Source organism: Babylonia areolata, chromosome 20 (assembly GCF_041734735.1).
Source record: "Babylonia areolata isolate BAREFJ2019XMU chromosome 20, ASM4173473v1, whole genome shotgun sequence".
Taxonomy (NCBI): Eukaryota; Metazoa; Mollusca; class Gastropoda; order Neogastropoda; family Buccinidae; genus Babylonia; species Babylonia areolata.
In genome coordinates, this window is record NC_134895.1 from 51,000,241 (window position 1) to 51,019,032 (window position 18,792).

Sequence of the window (18,792 nt, forward strand, 5' to 3'; positions counted from 1 at the left end):
CCCGTCGTCCGGAGCAGTACGAACGATCGCTGGTGCCTGCACATGTGTGCCTGAAGTTCTGAGAACTGGACCCAAGGGGCACGCACTCACCTTGACTGGTTTCGCTTCTCCTGACGAGGAACGATCCTATCTGGGCCTCCGCTGATTTCAGCGCTCGCTCTGCTTCCTTCCGGGTCACCTGGCCAAAGTACCAGCTGTGCGACAGAAAGAGCTATTCAGGTCATTCTCTGTGCGTTGTGTTGTGTTGTGTTGTGTTGTGTTGTGCTGTGTTGTGCTGTGTTGTGCTGTGTTGTGCTGTGCTGTGCTGAGTTGTGCTGTGCTGTGCTAGTATGCTGTGTTGCACTGTGTTGGGTTGTGCTGTGCCGTGCCGTGCTGTGTTGTGCTTTATTGTGTTGTTTTATGTTGTACTGTGTTGTGCTGTGCCGTGCCGTGCTGTGCTGTGTTGTGCTGTATTATGATGTGTTGTGCTATGTTGTGCTTTATTGTGTTGTTTTATGTTGTGCTGTGCTGTGCTGTGCTGTGCTGTGCTGTACTGTGTTGTGCTGTGCTGTGTTGTGCTGTTTTGTGTTGTGTTGTGCAGTGCCGTTACGTTTTTGTCGTAACAGATTATTCTGAGGAATTACTTTGAGGAAGTTGATTACTTTGAGAGAAGGTGGCAGAATGGATACGATGCCCATCTGCCAACACAGCATCCATGAGGGACTGGGTTCGATTCCTGCATTCGCCATTTCTGCCAAGCTTGACCGGAAATCATGTCTTGTCATTCGGATGAGACTATAAACCGGGGTCCTGAGTGCAACACAAACTTGGCAGCACTGAAAAAGAACCCATGGCAACAAAAGTGGTGTCCTTGGGAAAGATTCTGCTGAAGGAAACCACTCTGATCGGTACACACATATACATGCATGCACTCAAGACCTGGGAAACTGATGCCCTTGACCACTCTCGCTGGAGGATGCTGTGCTCTAGTGGCATAAAGACGTTTGAAAACAAGAGAACGCTGGCCATTAAGGAGAAGCGTGAGTGAAGGTATCAGGGCTCAACTTCCGGAGACGTTTTCCCTTGCAACACCTGTGGGAAGTGCTGCACATCCAGAATCAGCCTCTTCTCCCATATGAGGACACACACCGACAGATAAGCCTGCCTGCCTACTCATCCGTGGGACCGACGGAAGACTCCCACCACTCAAGATCTGACTAGCTCGTTGGGTCATGCTGCTGGTCAGGCATCTGCCTAACAGATGCGGCCTTGCATATATGGATTTGTCTGATTACAGTGACACCTTGAGAAATGCAAACTGTGTTGTGTTGTGTTGTGTTATTACTTTTTTGTTACAACAGATTACTCTGTGAGAAATCTGGACTGCTCTCCCTGTGTGTGTGTGTGTGTGTGTGTGTGTGTGTGTGTGTGTGTGGTGTGAGCATGTGCCGGCACTTTGAATCATCAGGAACAGCGGTATCTACTGATATAAATACCGTCATCATTATCATTACAATTATTATTGTATTGTATTGTATTGTACTATACTGTACTTTCCAAAGCGACATAATTACTACTCTAACAACGACAAAAGAGCTGACTCACTTTTGAGATTCCAGCGTGTTTTCCAAGGCAATGTAAAATTGTTATTATCGTATATCTCAACCTTATCACTACTCTAACAATGACAAAAGCGTTGACTCATTCTTGAGATTCCCGTCATCTCAACATCATTACCACTACAACAACAGCAACAAAAGAGCTGACTCAATCTTGAGATTCTAGTGCGTTTTCCAAGGCAACATGATTACTACTCTATCAACGACAAAGAGCTGACTCACTCATGAGATTCCAGCATGTTTTCCAAGGCGACACAATTACTAATCTAGCAATGACAAATGAACTCACTCTCAAGATTCCAGCAAGTTTCCAAGGCAATGTAAAATCATAATTGTCCTCATCTGAACATTATCACATTTACAACAACGACAAAAGAGCTGACTCACTCTTGAGATTCCAGCACGTTTTCCAGGGCGACATGATTACTACTCTAACGACAAATAAACTCAGTCTCGAGATTCCAGCATGTTTTCCAAGGCAATGTAAGATCGTTATTGTCCTCATCTCAACGTCACGACTACAACAACAACAACAACAAATGAGATGACTCACTCTTGAGACTCCAGTGTGTTTTCCAGGGCCACGTAGTTGCTGGGCACGTAGCCCTCCCGGCCGTCAGCGTGTCTGGCCAACCACCAGGACTCGTCAGTCGTGTCGTCCAGCAGCTCCATGAAGTCGCCCTTGCTGAAGCGAAGGTCTCCGTCCATCTGCGACTCATAGTCGTACAGGGCCCGCAGCATTCGCTTGCTGGCTGTCAACAGCATCACCGCCACCGTGGGTTACTTTACAATGCAATGCAATGCTGAATACAATGAAAACAATCGTGAGAATGATGTTGATAATAATAATAATAATAATAGCAATAAAGACACTGCCACTCATAGTCGTACAGCACCCGCAGCATTCGCTTGCCGGCTGTGGACAGCATCACCGCCACCGTGGGTTACCATACTTTATAATGCAATGCTCAATGCAATATAAACAATAGTCACTTTAGTGATAATGATGCTGATAATAATGACAATCGCATTCAAAACACTGTGATTTGCAGTCATACAGTGCCCGCAGCATTCACTTGCCGGCTGTCGACAGCATCACCACCACCATGGGTTACTTTAAAATATGGCCAGTATGTATGAGTTTATATCACAGATTGACATAAGTTTACAGTTGGGCCAACAGCAAAGTGAGAGCTGCATTATCAATGGTTTCTCCACTGCAATGGGAAATCATTTACAGCTTAGTCTTTTGTGAAGGAGTACGACTCAAACTAGGAGACAAAATTGCACCGGCTTTTAGCGCGACAGCCTCAGGGGCTAGTTGGCCTTTGGGAACCATCCCAGTGCCAACTGTCCTAAAACCCTCTTGACTGAGAGAGTAGGGATGTAACTTGGGCAAAACACTCTCTACTAACTATGATCAAATTCTAGCCCAGATAGTCAAGACAGCAGTTACCTCCTCTGCTGTTCTGATGGTCAGTTGAACACGACTGACTATCACACATACAATGCAATGCTAATACAATGAAAACAATGGTGATGATGATAATGATGATGATGATGATAACGATGATAATAATAATAACAATAATGATATGAAAACAAGACCATAATAACAACTGAAATTTCTACATCCAACCCATCTCCTTTGAGGCATATAACACGGGTAACATACTGTAGCTGATATTAGAAAGAAAAACTGCATAAAATCATAATCACAAGAGATATTTCTTTTGCCAACCAGCGTCCCCACCCTTCCCCCACTTCCAGAACAAATAACAGTCGCCTTAAAAAAGAAACATAATAAACTAATAAGATTTTTTTCCCCACTATGTTTAATCCAAATTCGGTATTTCTTGAGAAAATGACAATGTTAAAGTTTACCACAGACCCACACACACACACACACACACTCACACACACACACACACACACACTCACACAACCGAGCACCGGGTAATTACACAGACTCACAATGTTTACACAAGTGAGTCAGTAATACAGTGGCTTGATCTGTCACCAATAAAAGAGATACAGCATTATTCTAAGAAACAAAATATTTCAGAAGAAGAAACACCACTGTAAATCTATCACCATCAATTCTGAAATTTCCACCATGCAGTAAAAGAGGTCTGTCCCTTACCTTCACTTACAGTGTGTGTGTGTGTGTGTGTGTGTGTGTGTGTGCGTTTTTTGTGTGCGTGCATGTGTGTGTATGCATGCATGCATGCGTGTGCATTTTCTCTCTCTTACTCTCTCTCACACAGCCTCACAGTCCTCTCCCCCACACCCCCCCTCCCCCCCAGTTCTTCCACTCACTGTTATGACCCTCACTGTCTCACCCCTCCTCTCCCACTAACAATTATCAGCCTCACCATCCCCCCCCCTTCCCCCACCCCTCGTCATCATCCACTTTACAATTATCAGCCTAACTGTCCCTTCGCCCTACCCCCTCCTCTTTTATATACAATTGTCAGCATCACTATCCCTCCGCCCCACATCCACACCCCATCATCCACTTTACAATTATCAGCCTCACTGTTCCACCCCCCTAACCTCTCCTCTTTTATACACAATTATCAGGATCACTATCCCTCCCCCCACCCCCCCCTCATCATCCACTTTACAATTATCAGCCTCACTGTTCCACCCCCCTACCCTCTCCTCTTTTATACACAATTATCAGGATCACTATGCCCCTCCTCCCACCCCCCCCCCCTCATCATCCACTTTACAATTATCAGCCTAACTGTCCCTTCGCCCTACCCTCTCCTCTTTTATACACAATTATCAGGATCACTATGCCCCTCCCCCCCCCCCCCCCCCATCATCCACTTTACAATTATCAGCCTCACTGTTCCACCCCCCTACCCCCTCCTCTTTTATACACAATTATCAGTATCACTATGCCCCTCCCCCCACCTCCCCCCCGTCATCATCCACTTTACAATTATCAGCCTCACTGTTCCACCCCCCTACCCTCTCCTCTTTTATACACAATTGTCAGCATCACTATCCCTCCCCCCCCCCCACACCCCCCTCATCATCCACTTTACAATTATCAGCCTCACTGTTCCACCCCCCTACCCCCTCCTCTTTTATACACAATTATCAGGATCACTATCCCTCCCCCCCCCCCCCACACCCCCCCCCACACCCCCCCCCTCATCATCCACTTTACAATTATCAGCCTCACTGTCCCTTCGCCCTACCCCCTCCTCTTTTATACACAATTATCAGTATCACTATTCCCCTCCCCCCCACCCCCCCCCCCCCCCTCATCATCCACTTTACAATTATCAGCCTCACTGTTCCACCCCCCTACCCCCTCCTCTTTTATATACAATTATCAGGATCACTATGCCCCTCCCCCCAACCCCCCCTCATCATCCACTTTACAATTATCAGCCTCACTGTTCCACCCCCTACCCCCTCCTCTTTTATATACAATTATCAGTATCACTATACCTCCCCCCCACCCCCCTCATCATCCACTTTACAATTATCAGCCTCACTGTTCCACCCCCCTACCCCCTCCTCTTTTATACACAATTATCAGGATCACTATCCCCCCCCCTCCCCCACCCCTCGTCATCATCCACTTTACAATTATCAGCCTCACTGTTCCACCCCCCTACCCCCTCCTCTTTTATACACAATTATCAGGATCACTATCCCTCCCCCCCACACCCCCCTCATCATCCACTTTACAATTATCAGCCTCACTGTTCCACCCCCCTACCCCCTCCTCTTTTATACACAATTATCAGGATCACTATCCCCCCCCCTTCCCCCACCCCTCGTCATCATCCACTTTACAATTATCAGCCTAACTGTCCCTTCGCCCTACCCCCTCCTCTTTTATACACAATTATCAGGATCACTATCCCTCCCCCCCACACACCCCCTCATCATCCACTTTACAATTATCAGCCTAACTATCCCTTCGCCCTACCCCCTCCTCTTTTATACACAATTATCAGGATCACTATCCCCCCCCCCCCACACACACACCCCCTCATCATCCACTTTACAATTATCAGCCTCACTGTCCCTTCGCCCTACCCCCTCCTCTTTTATACACAATTATCAGGATCACTATCCCTCCCCCCCACACCCCCCCTCATCATCCACTTTACAATTATCAGCCTCACTGTTCCACCCCCCTACCCCCTCCTCTTTTATACACAATTATCAGGATCACTATCCCTCCCCCCCACACCCCCCCTCATCATCCACTTTACAATTATCAGCCTCACTGTTCCACCCCCCTATCCCCTCCTCTTTTATACACAATTATCAGCCTCACTATCCCCCCCCCTTCCCCTACCCCTCGTCATCATCCACTTTACAATTATCAGCCTAACTGTCCCTTCGCCCTACCCCCTCCTCTTTTATACACAATTGTCAGCATCACTATCCCTCCCCCCCACACCCCCTCATCATCCACTTTACAATTATCAGCCTCACTGTCCCTTCGCCCTACCCCCTCCTCTTTTATACACAATTATCAGCCTCACTATCCCCCCCCTTCCCCCACCCCTCGTCATCATCCACTTTACAATTATCAGCCTCACTGTCCCTTCGCCCTACCCCCTTCTCTTTTATACACAATTATCAGCCACACTATCCTCCCCCTTCCCCCACCCCCTCGTCATCATCCACTTTACAATTATCAGCCTCACTGTCCCTTCGCCCTACCCCCTCCTCTTTTATACACAATTATCAGGATCACTATCCCTCCCCCCACACCCCCCCTCATCATCCACTTTACAATTATCAGCCTCACTGTTCCACCCCCCTACCCCCTCCTCTTTTATACACAATTATCAGGATCACTATTCCCCTCCCCCACCCCCACCCCTCATCATCCACTTTACAATTATCAGCCTAGCTGTCCCTTCGCCCTACCCTCCTCCTCTTCCCCTACCACTCACAGTTGTCAGCATCACAGTTGGGGGTGGCGCCCCCTATGCTGTTGGTGGGGTCCTTCTGGTAGTCATTCTTCCTGCGGGTCTTGGTCTGACTGCCCGTCGACTCCTCCTCCTTACCGGGACCGTTCAGGTTGTCAAACGTCGCCGCTCCCGGGTCCGGCCTCGGTTTGGACTTCAAGCATCCCATGGCTGGCTACTGCTGCTGTTGGGTGACACAAAAAGGGACTTAACTCTCTTCTGCAGGTGAGGGTTCTATGGCTGACTGTTCACAACCACACTGCTGTTGGTTGACACAAGAAGGGACTTAACTCTCTTCTGCAGGTGAGGGTTCTGTGGCTGACTGTTCACAACCACACTGCTGTTGGTTGACACAAGAAGGGACTTAACTCTCTTCTGCAGGTGAGGGTTCTATGGCTGACTGTTCACTTTCACACTGCTGTTGGGTGACACAAGAAGGGACTTAACTCTCTTCTGCAGGTGAGGGTTCTATGGCTGACTGTTCACTTTCACACTGCTGTTGGTTGACACAAGAAGGGACTTAACTCTCTTCTGCAGGTGAGGGTTCTATGGCTGACTGTTCACTTTCACACTGCTGTTGGGTGACACAAGAAGGGACGTAACTCTCTTCTACAGGTGTGTCCTCTGGCTGACTGTTTACAATCACCAGAGTGTGACAGGTCACGAAACAAAATTCCTCCGGCCTCTTCTCTGGCTGAACTGACAAACGTCACAGGGTGCGCATCAATGGAGGGATGCAAGCAAGGAGTGCTTGTGGCGCCAGAGGTGGGGCACAGGATGGCTCAGCTCTGTGGGATGGGAAGTGTGGACTTCAGGGGACTGTGGTTCGTGCCTGCTGCTGCTCCATCTCTTCCATGCTGGACAGGTCTTCCCTCGTTCTGCAACACAATGAGCTCGAAACTCAGTTTGCTTCTTTTTTTTTCTCTCCAGGTTTGTCTGGAAAATCAAACGGAGCGTCTACTCATTTGGATGAGAGGATAAACTGAGGTCCAGTGTGCAGCACACACTTGGCACACTGACAAAGAACTCATGGCGACAAAGGGTTGTCCTGTGGCGACATTCTGTGCAAGAAATCCATTCTGATAGGAGCACAAATATAGATCTATGCATGCACTTAAGGCCTGACTAGCATCTAACGTTATGCTGCTGGTCAGACATGTGGAGTGATGGCCTAGAGGTAACGCATTCACCTAGGAAGCGAGAGAATCTGAACGCGCTGGTTCGAATCACGGCTCAGCCGCCGATATTTTCTCCCCCTCCACTAGACCTTGAGTGGTGGTCTGGACGCTAGTCATTCGGATGAGACGATAAACCGAAGTCCTGTGTGCAGCAAGCACTTAGCGCACGTAAAAGAACCCACGGCAACAAAAGGGTTGTTCCTGGCAAAATTCTGTAGAAAAATCCACTTCGATAGGAAAAACAAATAAAACTGCACGCAGGAAAAAATACAAAAAAAAAGGTGGCGCTGTAGTGTAGCGACGCGCTCTCCCTGGGGAGAGCAGCCCGAATTTCACACAGAGAAATCTGTTGTGATAAAAAGAAATACAAATACAAATACAAAATCTGCCTACCACATTTGGTGTAGCATAAACGGATTTGTCAAAACACAGTAAGGTCTCCTTGAAAATTTGAAGTTGGAATCCATTTAACTAAAACTCTGAAACACAAGTGTGTGTTGCTTTTGGCTTTCCTGCATCACTGCTTATGATTGCAAAGTATTACAGAAAACAACAGATTAAAATGCAATGAACCCCTTCAGTGCCGAGTTTACAGCCTCAGAAGGCTTCCATGCCATACTGATGCAGATAAAAAACACAGAAAATAATGGGTTTTGTTTTTCCAAATGATATGTGGACTCATCTGGGAATACTGTGGAAATTACTTCCCTTTCTTTGCGGTTTATGCACATGCAGAAATGTAAAAACCAGTTTAATGAGACTTCTTCTTCTTCTGCGTTCGTGGGCTACAACTCCCACGTTCACTCGTATGCACACAAGTGGGCTTTTACGTGTATGACTGTTTTTACCCCGCCATGTAGGCAGCCATACTCCGTTTTCAGGGGTGTGCATGCTGGGTATGTTCATGTTTCCATAACCCACCGAACGCTGACATGGATTACAGGATCTTTAACGTGCATATTTGATCTTCTGCTTGCATATACACACGAAGGGGGTTCAGGCACTAGCAGGTCTGCACATATGTTGACCTGGGAGATCGTAAAAATCTCCACCCTTCACCCACCAGGCGCCGTCACCATGATTCAAACCTGGGACCCTCAGACTGACAGTCCAACGCTCTAACCACTCGGCTATTGCGCCTGTCAGTTTAATGAGACACATTTTGACAACAGAGAAGTGCTCAGGTGCATGGTTCAATGAGCTGACTGACATTTACTGAACAGTTCTGTCCCAATATGACAGAGGCACTGTGGCTCATGTGCCCTTTGACAAGAACCAGTAAAAATAATAATAAAAGCTAAACTGAAATCATGCAGACTGGAGCAACTCAGGTTACTGGCACTAGGGGTAACTGTCACCAATACTTGTGTTATTATACTAAAAGGTAGTGGTACAACAGATCGACCCAACACTAAAGATGACCAGTCATGAAGCAATAACAACAACAACAAAAAAGAATTGACCCCCCCCCCCCACCCCCACCCCAAAAAAAGAGACAAAAAAACAAACCTTCAGACAGCAGAAAATCTCATGCACAAACTTTCTTTACATGAAAAATTATACACAGACCCTTTCTTGAGCCAGTGATTGTGTACCGTTTCATTTTCAATCAAATGAAAAACCAGCTGCCCTGCTGTTCTATTCAAAATTTTCTGAAGTGTGCTCTCTCAGTCTCTGTCCCCCCCCCCCCCCACCCCCCCCCTCCCCTTTTTTTAAAATAATAATTATTATATTTTCTCCATGCTGTGCTGAATGCAGCCTTCTCAGCAAACATATGAATGACGTCTATCATCATTATTTAAGAAACACCAACACACACACACACACACACACACACGTCTGCTTTTGCTGCATTTCAAAGCTATTCACTGTATGTACTGCGCAAAAAACAAAAAACAAACAAACAAAAAAACCCACATAACAAATCACCAGCTGTGCATTCCCTAACAACAACAAAAAAGAAAAGAAAAAAAAAGTTGATGACGTCTCTCTGACCAGGGAGCTTCAGAGTTGTGGAAAAGGAAGTTGACATGGCTTGTGTTTGTTTCGTATTGTACTGTGCTGTAATACTTTCTTTGTCACAACATATGTGTGTTTGTGTGTGTGTGTGTTGTGTGTGTGCGTGTGTGTTGTGTGTTGTGTGTGTGTGTGTTGTGTGCGTGTGTGTGTGTGTGTTGTGAGTGTGTCTGTGTGTGTCTGTGCGTGTGTCTGTCTCTGTTCGTGTGTGTGTGTGTGTGTGTGCACGGGCACACATGCGTGTCTGTGTGTGGTTGTGTGTCTGCGTGCGCGCACGCGTGCATGCATGCGTGCGTGCGTGCGTGTGTGTGTGTGCGCAAGTGTATTCATTCACTATCCGAGTGGATTTCCCATCAGAATTTTGCCAGGAACAACCTTTTTGTTGCTGTGGGTTCTTTCACAAGTTAAGGCTGCACACAGGACTTTGGTTTATCAATCTCATCCACATGACTTTTAGTGTCCAAGACCACCACTCAAGGTCTTGTGGAGGGGGAGAAAATTCTACTTTAAGTGTGAGGGTTCAGTCCTGCACCCAAAGACTTGTCTTGCTTCTTTTAACCCACTGTTTAGTAATGAAACCTTTTTTTGCCTCCAGAAATTGTGGAACACGTGTTACCAGTTTCAAATGTGAACATTTTTTTTTGAAAAAGTTACATATTTCAAACTGTTCTTTATTGAAGTTAGCTAGCTATGTGTTAAATAGTCCAGTTGGTTGTTTTTTGTAGGAAACACACACACCTCTTTTCAAATAATAATCTACAGAAGTAGTGCATACAATATTTGATTATTGATAATTTTTTTTGTCCTAATCCCGCTTCCCCTGTCCCGCCTCTCACACACACCCTTCCAGTATTATGTTTTTTTTCTTTCTCCAATCACTGACACTCACCATCTCCATTTTAGATTTTGCACTCTATCTTTTCCACATTCTGTTCTCTCTCCATGTGTGTGTCTCTCTGTGTCGCTCTCCCTTCCTTTCTTAGTCCCCTCCTCCTTGCCCCCCCATCCCCCCCCCCCCCCGCCCCCCTCCCCTCCACCTCAACCGCCCCCCTTTTCATTCGAATATACAGAAATGTCGATTTCTAATTAATAATAACAATTATCATTATGATAGAAATGATAATAATCCAAATGATGATAATAATATCATTTATTTTCAGTCTAACATCATCATCTTAGATGAACAGACTATAAATAAATAAACGAAACGATAAACGGACGCTTCTTAGGCGGACACGTCATTGCTAGGCCACCACTCCCCTTTCAAGACAGCACTCAAACAGCCAGCAGCGTCTGTGCAGCTGCTGTCCAGACACTGGCTGGACACTTACAAGCGCCACAGACAGACAGCTGGCAGGATGGTGGCCCAGTGGTAGCGCGTCAGCCTAGAAAGAGAGAGAATCTGAGCGCACTGGTTCGAATCCCACAGTCGACGGGCGCAATAGCCGAGTGGTTAAAGAGTTGGACTGTGTCAATCTGAGGGTCCCGGGTTCGAATCACAGTGACGGCGCCTGGTGGGTAAAGGGTGGAGATTTTTACGATCTCCCAGGTCAACATATGTGCAGACCTGCTAGTGCCTGAACCCCCTTCGTGTGTATATGCAAGCAGAAGATCAAATACGCACGTTAAAGATCCTGTAATCCATGTCAGCGTTCGGTGGGTTATGGAAACAAGAACATACCCAGCATGCACACCCCCGAAAACGGAGTATGGCTGCCTACATGGCGGGGTAAAAACGGTCATACACGTAAAAGCCCCCTCGTGTGCATACGAGTGAACGCAGAAGAAGAAGAAGAAGAAGAATCCCACAGTCGCCAGTATTTTCTCCCCCTCCACTAGATCTTGAGTGGTGGTCTGGACGCTAGACATTTGGATGAGACGATGAACCGAGCTCCCATGTGCAGCATGCACTCAGCATACGCAGAAAGAGGAACCCACGGCAACAAAAGGGCTGTCCCTGGCAAAATCCTGTAGAAAAAATCCACTTCCATAGGAAAACAAATAAAAATGCAAGCAGGAAAAAATATGAAAAAAGGCGACACTCTCAGTGTAGCAACGCCTTCTCCCTGGGTGGGCAGCCTGAATTTCACACAGAGAAATCTTTTGTGACAAAAAAGTAAACTATATACAATACAGTACTCCATCACTCTCGGATGAAATCACTGTGGGAATTTTTTTTTTTTTTTTTTTTTCCCCCACCCTGAGTTGAGCACAGGCTCAAAACAGGAAGACTAGGACTGCACAATCAAGTGCAATGTACATCACAGATTAGTCACTGGGAGCGTTGCTCAATTTTCCAGGCCAACACTGCACGTATCTGTATAAATCTTCCATCCTGGTCGATGTCAGGAAACACAGAGAAAAGAGACAGGCAGATAGTACAACGCTGTTAGGTCATCTCAAACCTGAACGGATCTCCATAACAGAATCATCGCACACACAAAACAAAGTCATGAAAAGGAATCATTTCGAAGGGGTAAGTCATGCGTGCTTCAGTCAGAAATTATTCATGTACTGCAAAAAAAGCACAAAAGAATGTGAGCACGCAAAACCCAAATAACAAAAAAAAAAAAAAACCCCATCAAAATCAAGGGCAGCAATCAAGTAAAAAAAATCACAAGCCTGTAACTTGATTCAGCTACCACTGAATATTGAGTTGAGCACGCTCTTGAAATTAAGGTTGTTTTTCTATGAGTGTGTCTGGTTGTTTTGTGTGTGTGTGTGTGTGTGTGTGTGTGTGTGTGTGTGTGTGTTAAAAGTTTACAACATGTTTCATCATCCAGTACCAAGAAAGGACAGGCTCCATTCAAGATCTGAAACAATGGATAATAATGAAGACAAATAGGGATTTAAGCGTTATATATGCTTCATTCCTTCCACACATACAAGGACTTTCAAAATACCTTCACGCACATGTATACAAAAGTAGAAACACTAGAAAAAAGACCAGTGTTGTTTTGCTGCTGACTCTTCCACACACACACACACACACACACACACACACACACACAGAGTCACATACCTCTCCAAAATTCCCCCCAACCCCCCCATTCCCCTCAACACTCTGTCTCTCTCTCTTGGCCTGTGTTCAGAAATACTTTGTCAATATAACTTAGTGTCAAAACAGAGCATAAAGTATTCATCTAGAAGGTTCTGTTCTGTTACTTTACGATTCATATATGAACCTTGGTTACATACAAAAGCAAAATCACTTGTCTATTTAATTCATGGGACAATGCACATCAATGTGTTGGCAGTGAAATGTAAACTTCCCATAACATCCCGCAGCATAAATTTAAAATTAAGTTTATCTCCCCACTGTGTTTCTAGTCTCTATACGTTGACTGTAAAGCACCCATTCTTTTGAGGATTTTTGGTTTTGTTTTGGGTGATCCCCCCACTCCCTCCCTCTCTTTCATTTGAGACATCTTCTTTAACTCACTCAGTACGGCCAGTCCTCTCTTCTCCTCTCCACAGACCCCTCGGATGTCCAGTGGGTGTCTGAATGACCCAACCTTTAGCTTCCGTCGTCAGAATTGTGATATTCTTTGTCAACATTCACCTCTTCAGTATAAGAGCCTTCCGCTTGCAATATTTTGATGATGGTAAATGGGCTGAAACGCTGTTAACGTCGTCTCTTTCGCCGTTCGTATGGAGAGAGTTAACACACATTTTCACTTTCAGGTTTCACTCTTTGGTTTTAAGCAGGCTGAAAGACCTCTGACAAGAGACAACAGAAGTCTGGTGGGACTGTCTGGAACCGAGTCTGCAGGAGATTAATTCATGTCTTTTCTTGTGTTTGACACAGGAACCGTAACGGTACTCTAAAATTCCAGCCTATAAAGCGCAACTTTTTACAGAATCAGATACGACCCCTGCGTGTTTATCAGCTGTATGACCTCCTGCCAAAGTCTGGAAAATAAATTGTGACCACCACTTGGTGACAACTCAAGTCTTTCGACATTGTTGGAGCCAGCGATTCACACAAAGCCACATTTACACACACTTACACAGACATACACTGACACACTCTTTAACTCAGTCACTCACAAACACCCCTCTCCCCTTGCAAACATACACACACATACTATTTTAGCCACAAAGCTGTAAACCAACTCTTCAGGTCTGTAACAAGAACACATAAAAGCTAATCAACTGTTTATTTTTTTTATTCTTTTTTTTCACAATGTTTTCAGCTTCTTCTACTTTTTTTTTTTTTTTTTTTTTTAACAAATTGACAATACAGACTCTAAAAACTCCATCACATTAAGTTAAACATTTGTTTCCTTCAAACTGACAAACATTTCAAAAAAAGGGTTTGACATCTTACTTGTCTGTGTAAAACAGGAAGAGGCAGACACCCACACAGGGTGAAGTATGTCAACTATACACCACAATATCTCCTGTACACACTCAAGTCAATTCGGGTCTGACGACAGAGCAGTGTAGCACGACCTATGGACGCACAGTACTTGAGGTGGGTGAATCACCAGGATTCAGCGATGATGTGTGGCCATGGGAAGCAGGAAGAGAAGTGAGATCAACCTTCGTTACATACACACACACACACACACACAGACACACACACACACACAGAACACACACACACACACAAACACAGAAACACACACACACACACACACACAGAAACACACACACACACACTCTCTCTCTCTCTCTCTCTCTCACAGAAACACACACATTGGGTGGGCGACCCAAACAGGATGCCATGCCATCAGGGCTAATTCTGAAAACATGTTAAAAGAAAAGGAAGCTGCCTGCTGATGACAGTGGGAAGGGGAAAAGAGGGGAGTGGGGGCTGGGAGGGGGTTGGGGGCTGGGGGCTCAGGGGGGTTGGGGGACACTGCCTCTGCTTTCTGTCCTCATTCTCGCTCTAGGGAGTTTTCCAGTTCCTAGAAATTCTAATATCAGATGGAATTTGTATCGGTGAAAATTAATATGTACGGAGGAAAATAGGTTATCACTGATAAAATACTGTATACTTTGGATCAAATCAAATTATAGTGCTTAAAGCCTCACTGACCACAAAGACCATCTCAAGGCTATCACCATGTTAGCATCTACTTCAAGTCAAGGGTTAAAAACAAACACACACACACACACACACACACACACACACACACACACACAAACAAAAAACTATTCACTGCTTCAGTCTTTTCCCTCATGAAGTTAAAAAATCTCCCAGATTTTGAAACATTCAAATCTAATTAAAGATGTTCACTTTCTTCAAAAAGTCCGTCAACGCCCACAGAGGGACATCATGAAACAAAGTCTTCAGAGAATCCGCCGTGTGATGTCTGTGTCTAACATCATGCAGATCCCACCAGTCAATGAGCACACGTTTCACAGTGAGAGGCTCATCTCAGGGAATACATCGAGGGGCCTCCTCCTCTTTTAACAAATAAGAATGGGTGAGCGAAATGTGCCCCATGCACAATCTGCACAACACAGACTGCTCTCTACGGTTCTTGACAACCGATGGGAGGATCTCGTTCAAGTCAGGAAGAATTTGGAAGAGTGTGTTGTCATGTTGAATGTTCCACTCCTTATGCTACAGATAGATCTTTGGCCTAAGTGTTCACCGTCTGTCTCATGTCCATGTATGGAACACAAGACCTGGATAGCTTTTCTTTTGTGGTGTTCCTCGGATGCAATTATGGCCAGGAACCCAGGCCAAGATGACATAATACCCTTCCTTAAAAGTGTAAAAATATATATATATTTCAAATTCCAGCAGTTTAGGGTGTGTGGAATTTCTGCAGGCAATCGCCTCCGGGGCTGTGTGGAATTTCTGCAGGCAATCGCCTCAGGGGCTGTGTGGAATTTCTGCAGGCAATCGCCTCAGGGGCTGTGTGCAATCGCCTCAGGGGCTGTGTGGAATTCCTGCAGGCAATCGCCTCAGGGGCTGACAGAAGTCAGATAAAATCATGAAATATTTGTGTTTAGCTACTAAAACCATTTTCAGCACCAGAACCGGTACGGTCAGTTCCGCTGTACAGACTGAGCTGTCCGACAATCCGGATGATAATGGTAAAGACACATGGGTTACAAACATTCACCAGTTTCTCAACTCACAAGGATTTTCTTAAGTGTGAGACAACCAAGGTGTCCAGTGTACTCCTGATCTCATGAAATCTTTCTGACAAAGAATTTACCAATTGCAGGTGGCAGGACTGGCAGGACCACATAACAATACACTAGTGACAGATTTGTTCAAATATTTAAATACTTGTTACACATTTGCTCAATACAGAGTTTTTAACCCTTTGAGCCCTGACCACCACTTTACCGGTGGTAGAGAAAAATGACATAATGCCTAGCCACCGGTTGAGCGGTGCGTAAACACTTGTGTCGTGTTTTGCTATTGGTTGACTTATATTGAAGAGCCAATCAGAAAAACCATAATATTCTGATGTCAGCGAACGTAGTACCAACATGGCCGCACCTTTTCACTGTGTTTTGTGCATGTGCTTTGGATAAAAAAGATTGATTTCAATATAAGTCAACCAATAGCAAAACAAGACACAAGTGTTAACGCACCGCTCAACTGGTGGCTAGGCATTATATCATTTTTCTCTACCACCGGTAAAGCGGTGGTCAGGGCACTCTTTTTATATCTGCCGTGACACATTAAATACCAATTATTTGCTTTTTTTTTTGGCTCAGGAGCTCAGGCAGAAGGGTTAAAATTGCTCAGGAACTCAGGGCTCAAAGGGTTAAAACTACACGTGTGGTAACTGAGCCATATCTGACTGGACACAAAGATAGAAAGACCACAGAAGACTATGATGAAGAGCCAGCTGACCAACAGAGCTGGAGAGACTGAAAAGGGTTTGAAAGCGGAGGTGTGGGAGAGACTGACTGTCATCACAGCATATGACGCGACATTGCACCAGTTCGGTTCTGTTCAGTTCAGTTCAGTCACTCAAGGAGACGTCACTCCGTTCAGATGAATCCACATATGCTATGCAATATCTGATAGGCAGATGCTTGACGAACATGCTTAGCAGGCCTTGAGGGGGAAAAAAAACCCCAACAGTTGTGATAATAATAATAACAACAATAAACAAATGAACAATGATGCAACAGCATACAAGTTTCTGACAACAGTATTTGTATTTGTATTTCTTTTTATCACAACAGATTTCTCTGTGTGAAATTCGCACGGTCAATGAGCAAGAACTGTTCTTCTGTTCCATAAGACATACATACATACATACATACATACATACATATGGAGCAAATGCCTGATCTATGCATAAACCCAACACTATGCTGACGGCTTTGAGAGCCTGCTGTAGGTATAAATAGATTAAACAGCAGCTGCAGCATTCAGAAACAATATTTATGAAGACAGTACAGTTCTTAGAGCTTCTTCCTTCAGGATCAACTCTATTCATCTGCAGCTCTTACACAACCAGTGTGTCTATGCGCCTATATTGTGTCAGGTTTTTTATGTGCCCAAACATGTATTGCTATCTTCGGTTACAACCAGTGTCTGCTGCAAGTGGGCGTATCTGGTTTAAAGTTTTCAAAACTGGTCATGCATAAATAAAATCTGAAGTCAATAAATCCTTGATTGAGTGAACATAATCATGACCCCACTGTTCATGAACTGGTTTACTGAGCCTAAAGGTTTAATGCTATGTGCATGTGCGTGCGTGTGTGTGTCCTTTCTTTAATTTAACATCTTTTCACTTTGAGTGATATTAGACGTGTCATGTGTGTGTGTGTGTGTGTGTGTGTGTGTGTGTGTGTGTGTGCGTGTGTGTGTGTGTGAGAGAGAGAGATGGGGGTAAGAGGATGGGGATTGAAGGGGGATATATAGAGAAAGGATAAACTAGAACAATGGAATCAACCATTCATAAACATCTGTGTAAGAGCAATTAGCATAATAAACTACAAAAATAATTAAAACTAAGTATCGGTAAGGTCGCATCATAGAAAAACTCCTACTGGACTATGTTACAGGGATTCAGCAAGTTCAATCAAAAATAACTGGTTGGACATTATTTCTTTTATGTTTTGTTCCGAGAATTTTCTAACTTTACATGACTTTGGAAGTAACCTGTTAATAATCTGACACTGAAACAAAATATGATTTCGTGTGACTTGTTTACCACATACACAGTAAACGTTTTTGCTAAACTTTGTCTTGAAAGCATTCAGTCTTATACCGATACACTAGAGAGGTTACCAGTCTATGACAGTACAGTGGGAAATCTATCATTTTGTGTTGGGCAGTTTCAGTTGTAAACTCCTTGTCCTTTTGGTGTGAAATCCTGTCATCAGCACCAGCCTGACGTCTGCTCCATACTGAAGACTCAAGAAGTCTGTAACATTCTGAAACTGACTGTTGGATAACTATTTCAAATGAATTCCCTATTCTTTGTGCACCATTTTTTGCTGCTCTGTTGGCCATTTCATTTCCTTTCATACCAACATGAGAGGGTACCCAGCAAAATTCTATGGTTCTGCCTTTGGCTGATAGAATGTACAATAGATGATGCATTTCAAAAATGAGGTCTGGTCGAGTTTTTATATCCAACGATTCTAATGCATGCAAGACTGATTTTGAGTCAACCAATAAAACTACTCTAAACATAGTTAAAGGGAGATTTATCAGATATTCCAAAGCAAGCATTACAGCCACTAATTCACTGTAAACATAGATAGCTTACTTCCAATATAAAATGCCCTTTCAATTCTAAGTGCTGCAATTACAAAAGTTGCACCCATGTTTTTATTTTCAAGCACTGAACAATCTGTAAACACTTGAAGGTGGTTTTGGTACTTTTCATAAGCCAAGTGTTTGCATTCACTTTCATAATATTAATATTTTCACCCTTTTTCTTATCATAAAGCTGGTCTCTGTGTCTCCCATACTGGTATAGGTGTGGAGATATATGTGGCTGCCACACTTCTCAGATCTATTCCTGAACTTTCTTTCGATTAAGTCAGCAGTATATGTTGCATTTGTCATTTGTGATGATACAGAGCTGGCCCTTTTCGGAAAGTCTGCAT

The 18,792-nt window shown here is 44.6% G+C and overlaps 1 protein-coding gene across 2 annotated transcripts in view; it reads right to left on the minus strand.

The window, feature by feature from the left end:
- LOC143294701 (tyrosine-protein kinase fyna-like) overlaps window positions 1–18,792 on the minus strand; it is a 67,745-nt gene that overhangs the window by 37,162 nt on the left and 11,791 nt on the right. Inside the window, exons 1-4 of one of the 2 annotated variants that reach the window (XM_076606107.1) lie at window positions 14,075–14,172; window positions 6,536–7,428; window positions 2,152–2,350; window positions 91–194 (exon numbers count right to left, since the gene is read on the minus strand). In XM_076606107.1, coding sequence (XP_076462222.1) covers window positions 91–194; window positions 2,152–2,350; window positions 6,536–6,719 — 487 coding nt within the window. In that variant the 5' untranslated portion in view covers window positions 6,720–7,428; window positions 14,075–14,172. Of the gene's footprint in view, window positions 1–90; window positions 195–2,151; window positions 2,351–6,535; window positions 7,429–14,074; window positions 14,173–18,792 lie in introns of those variants that run through there. The other variant, XM_076606106.1, reaches the window with a different exon arrangement.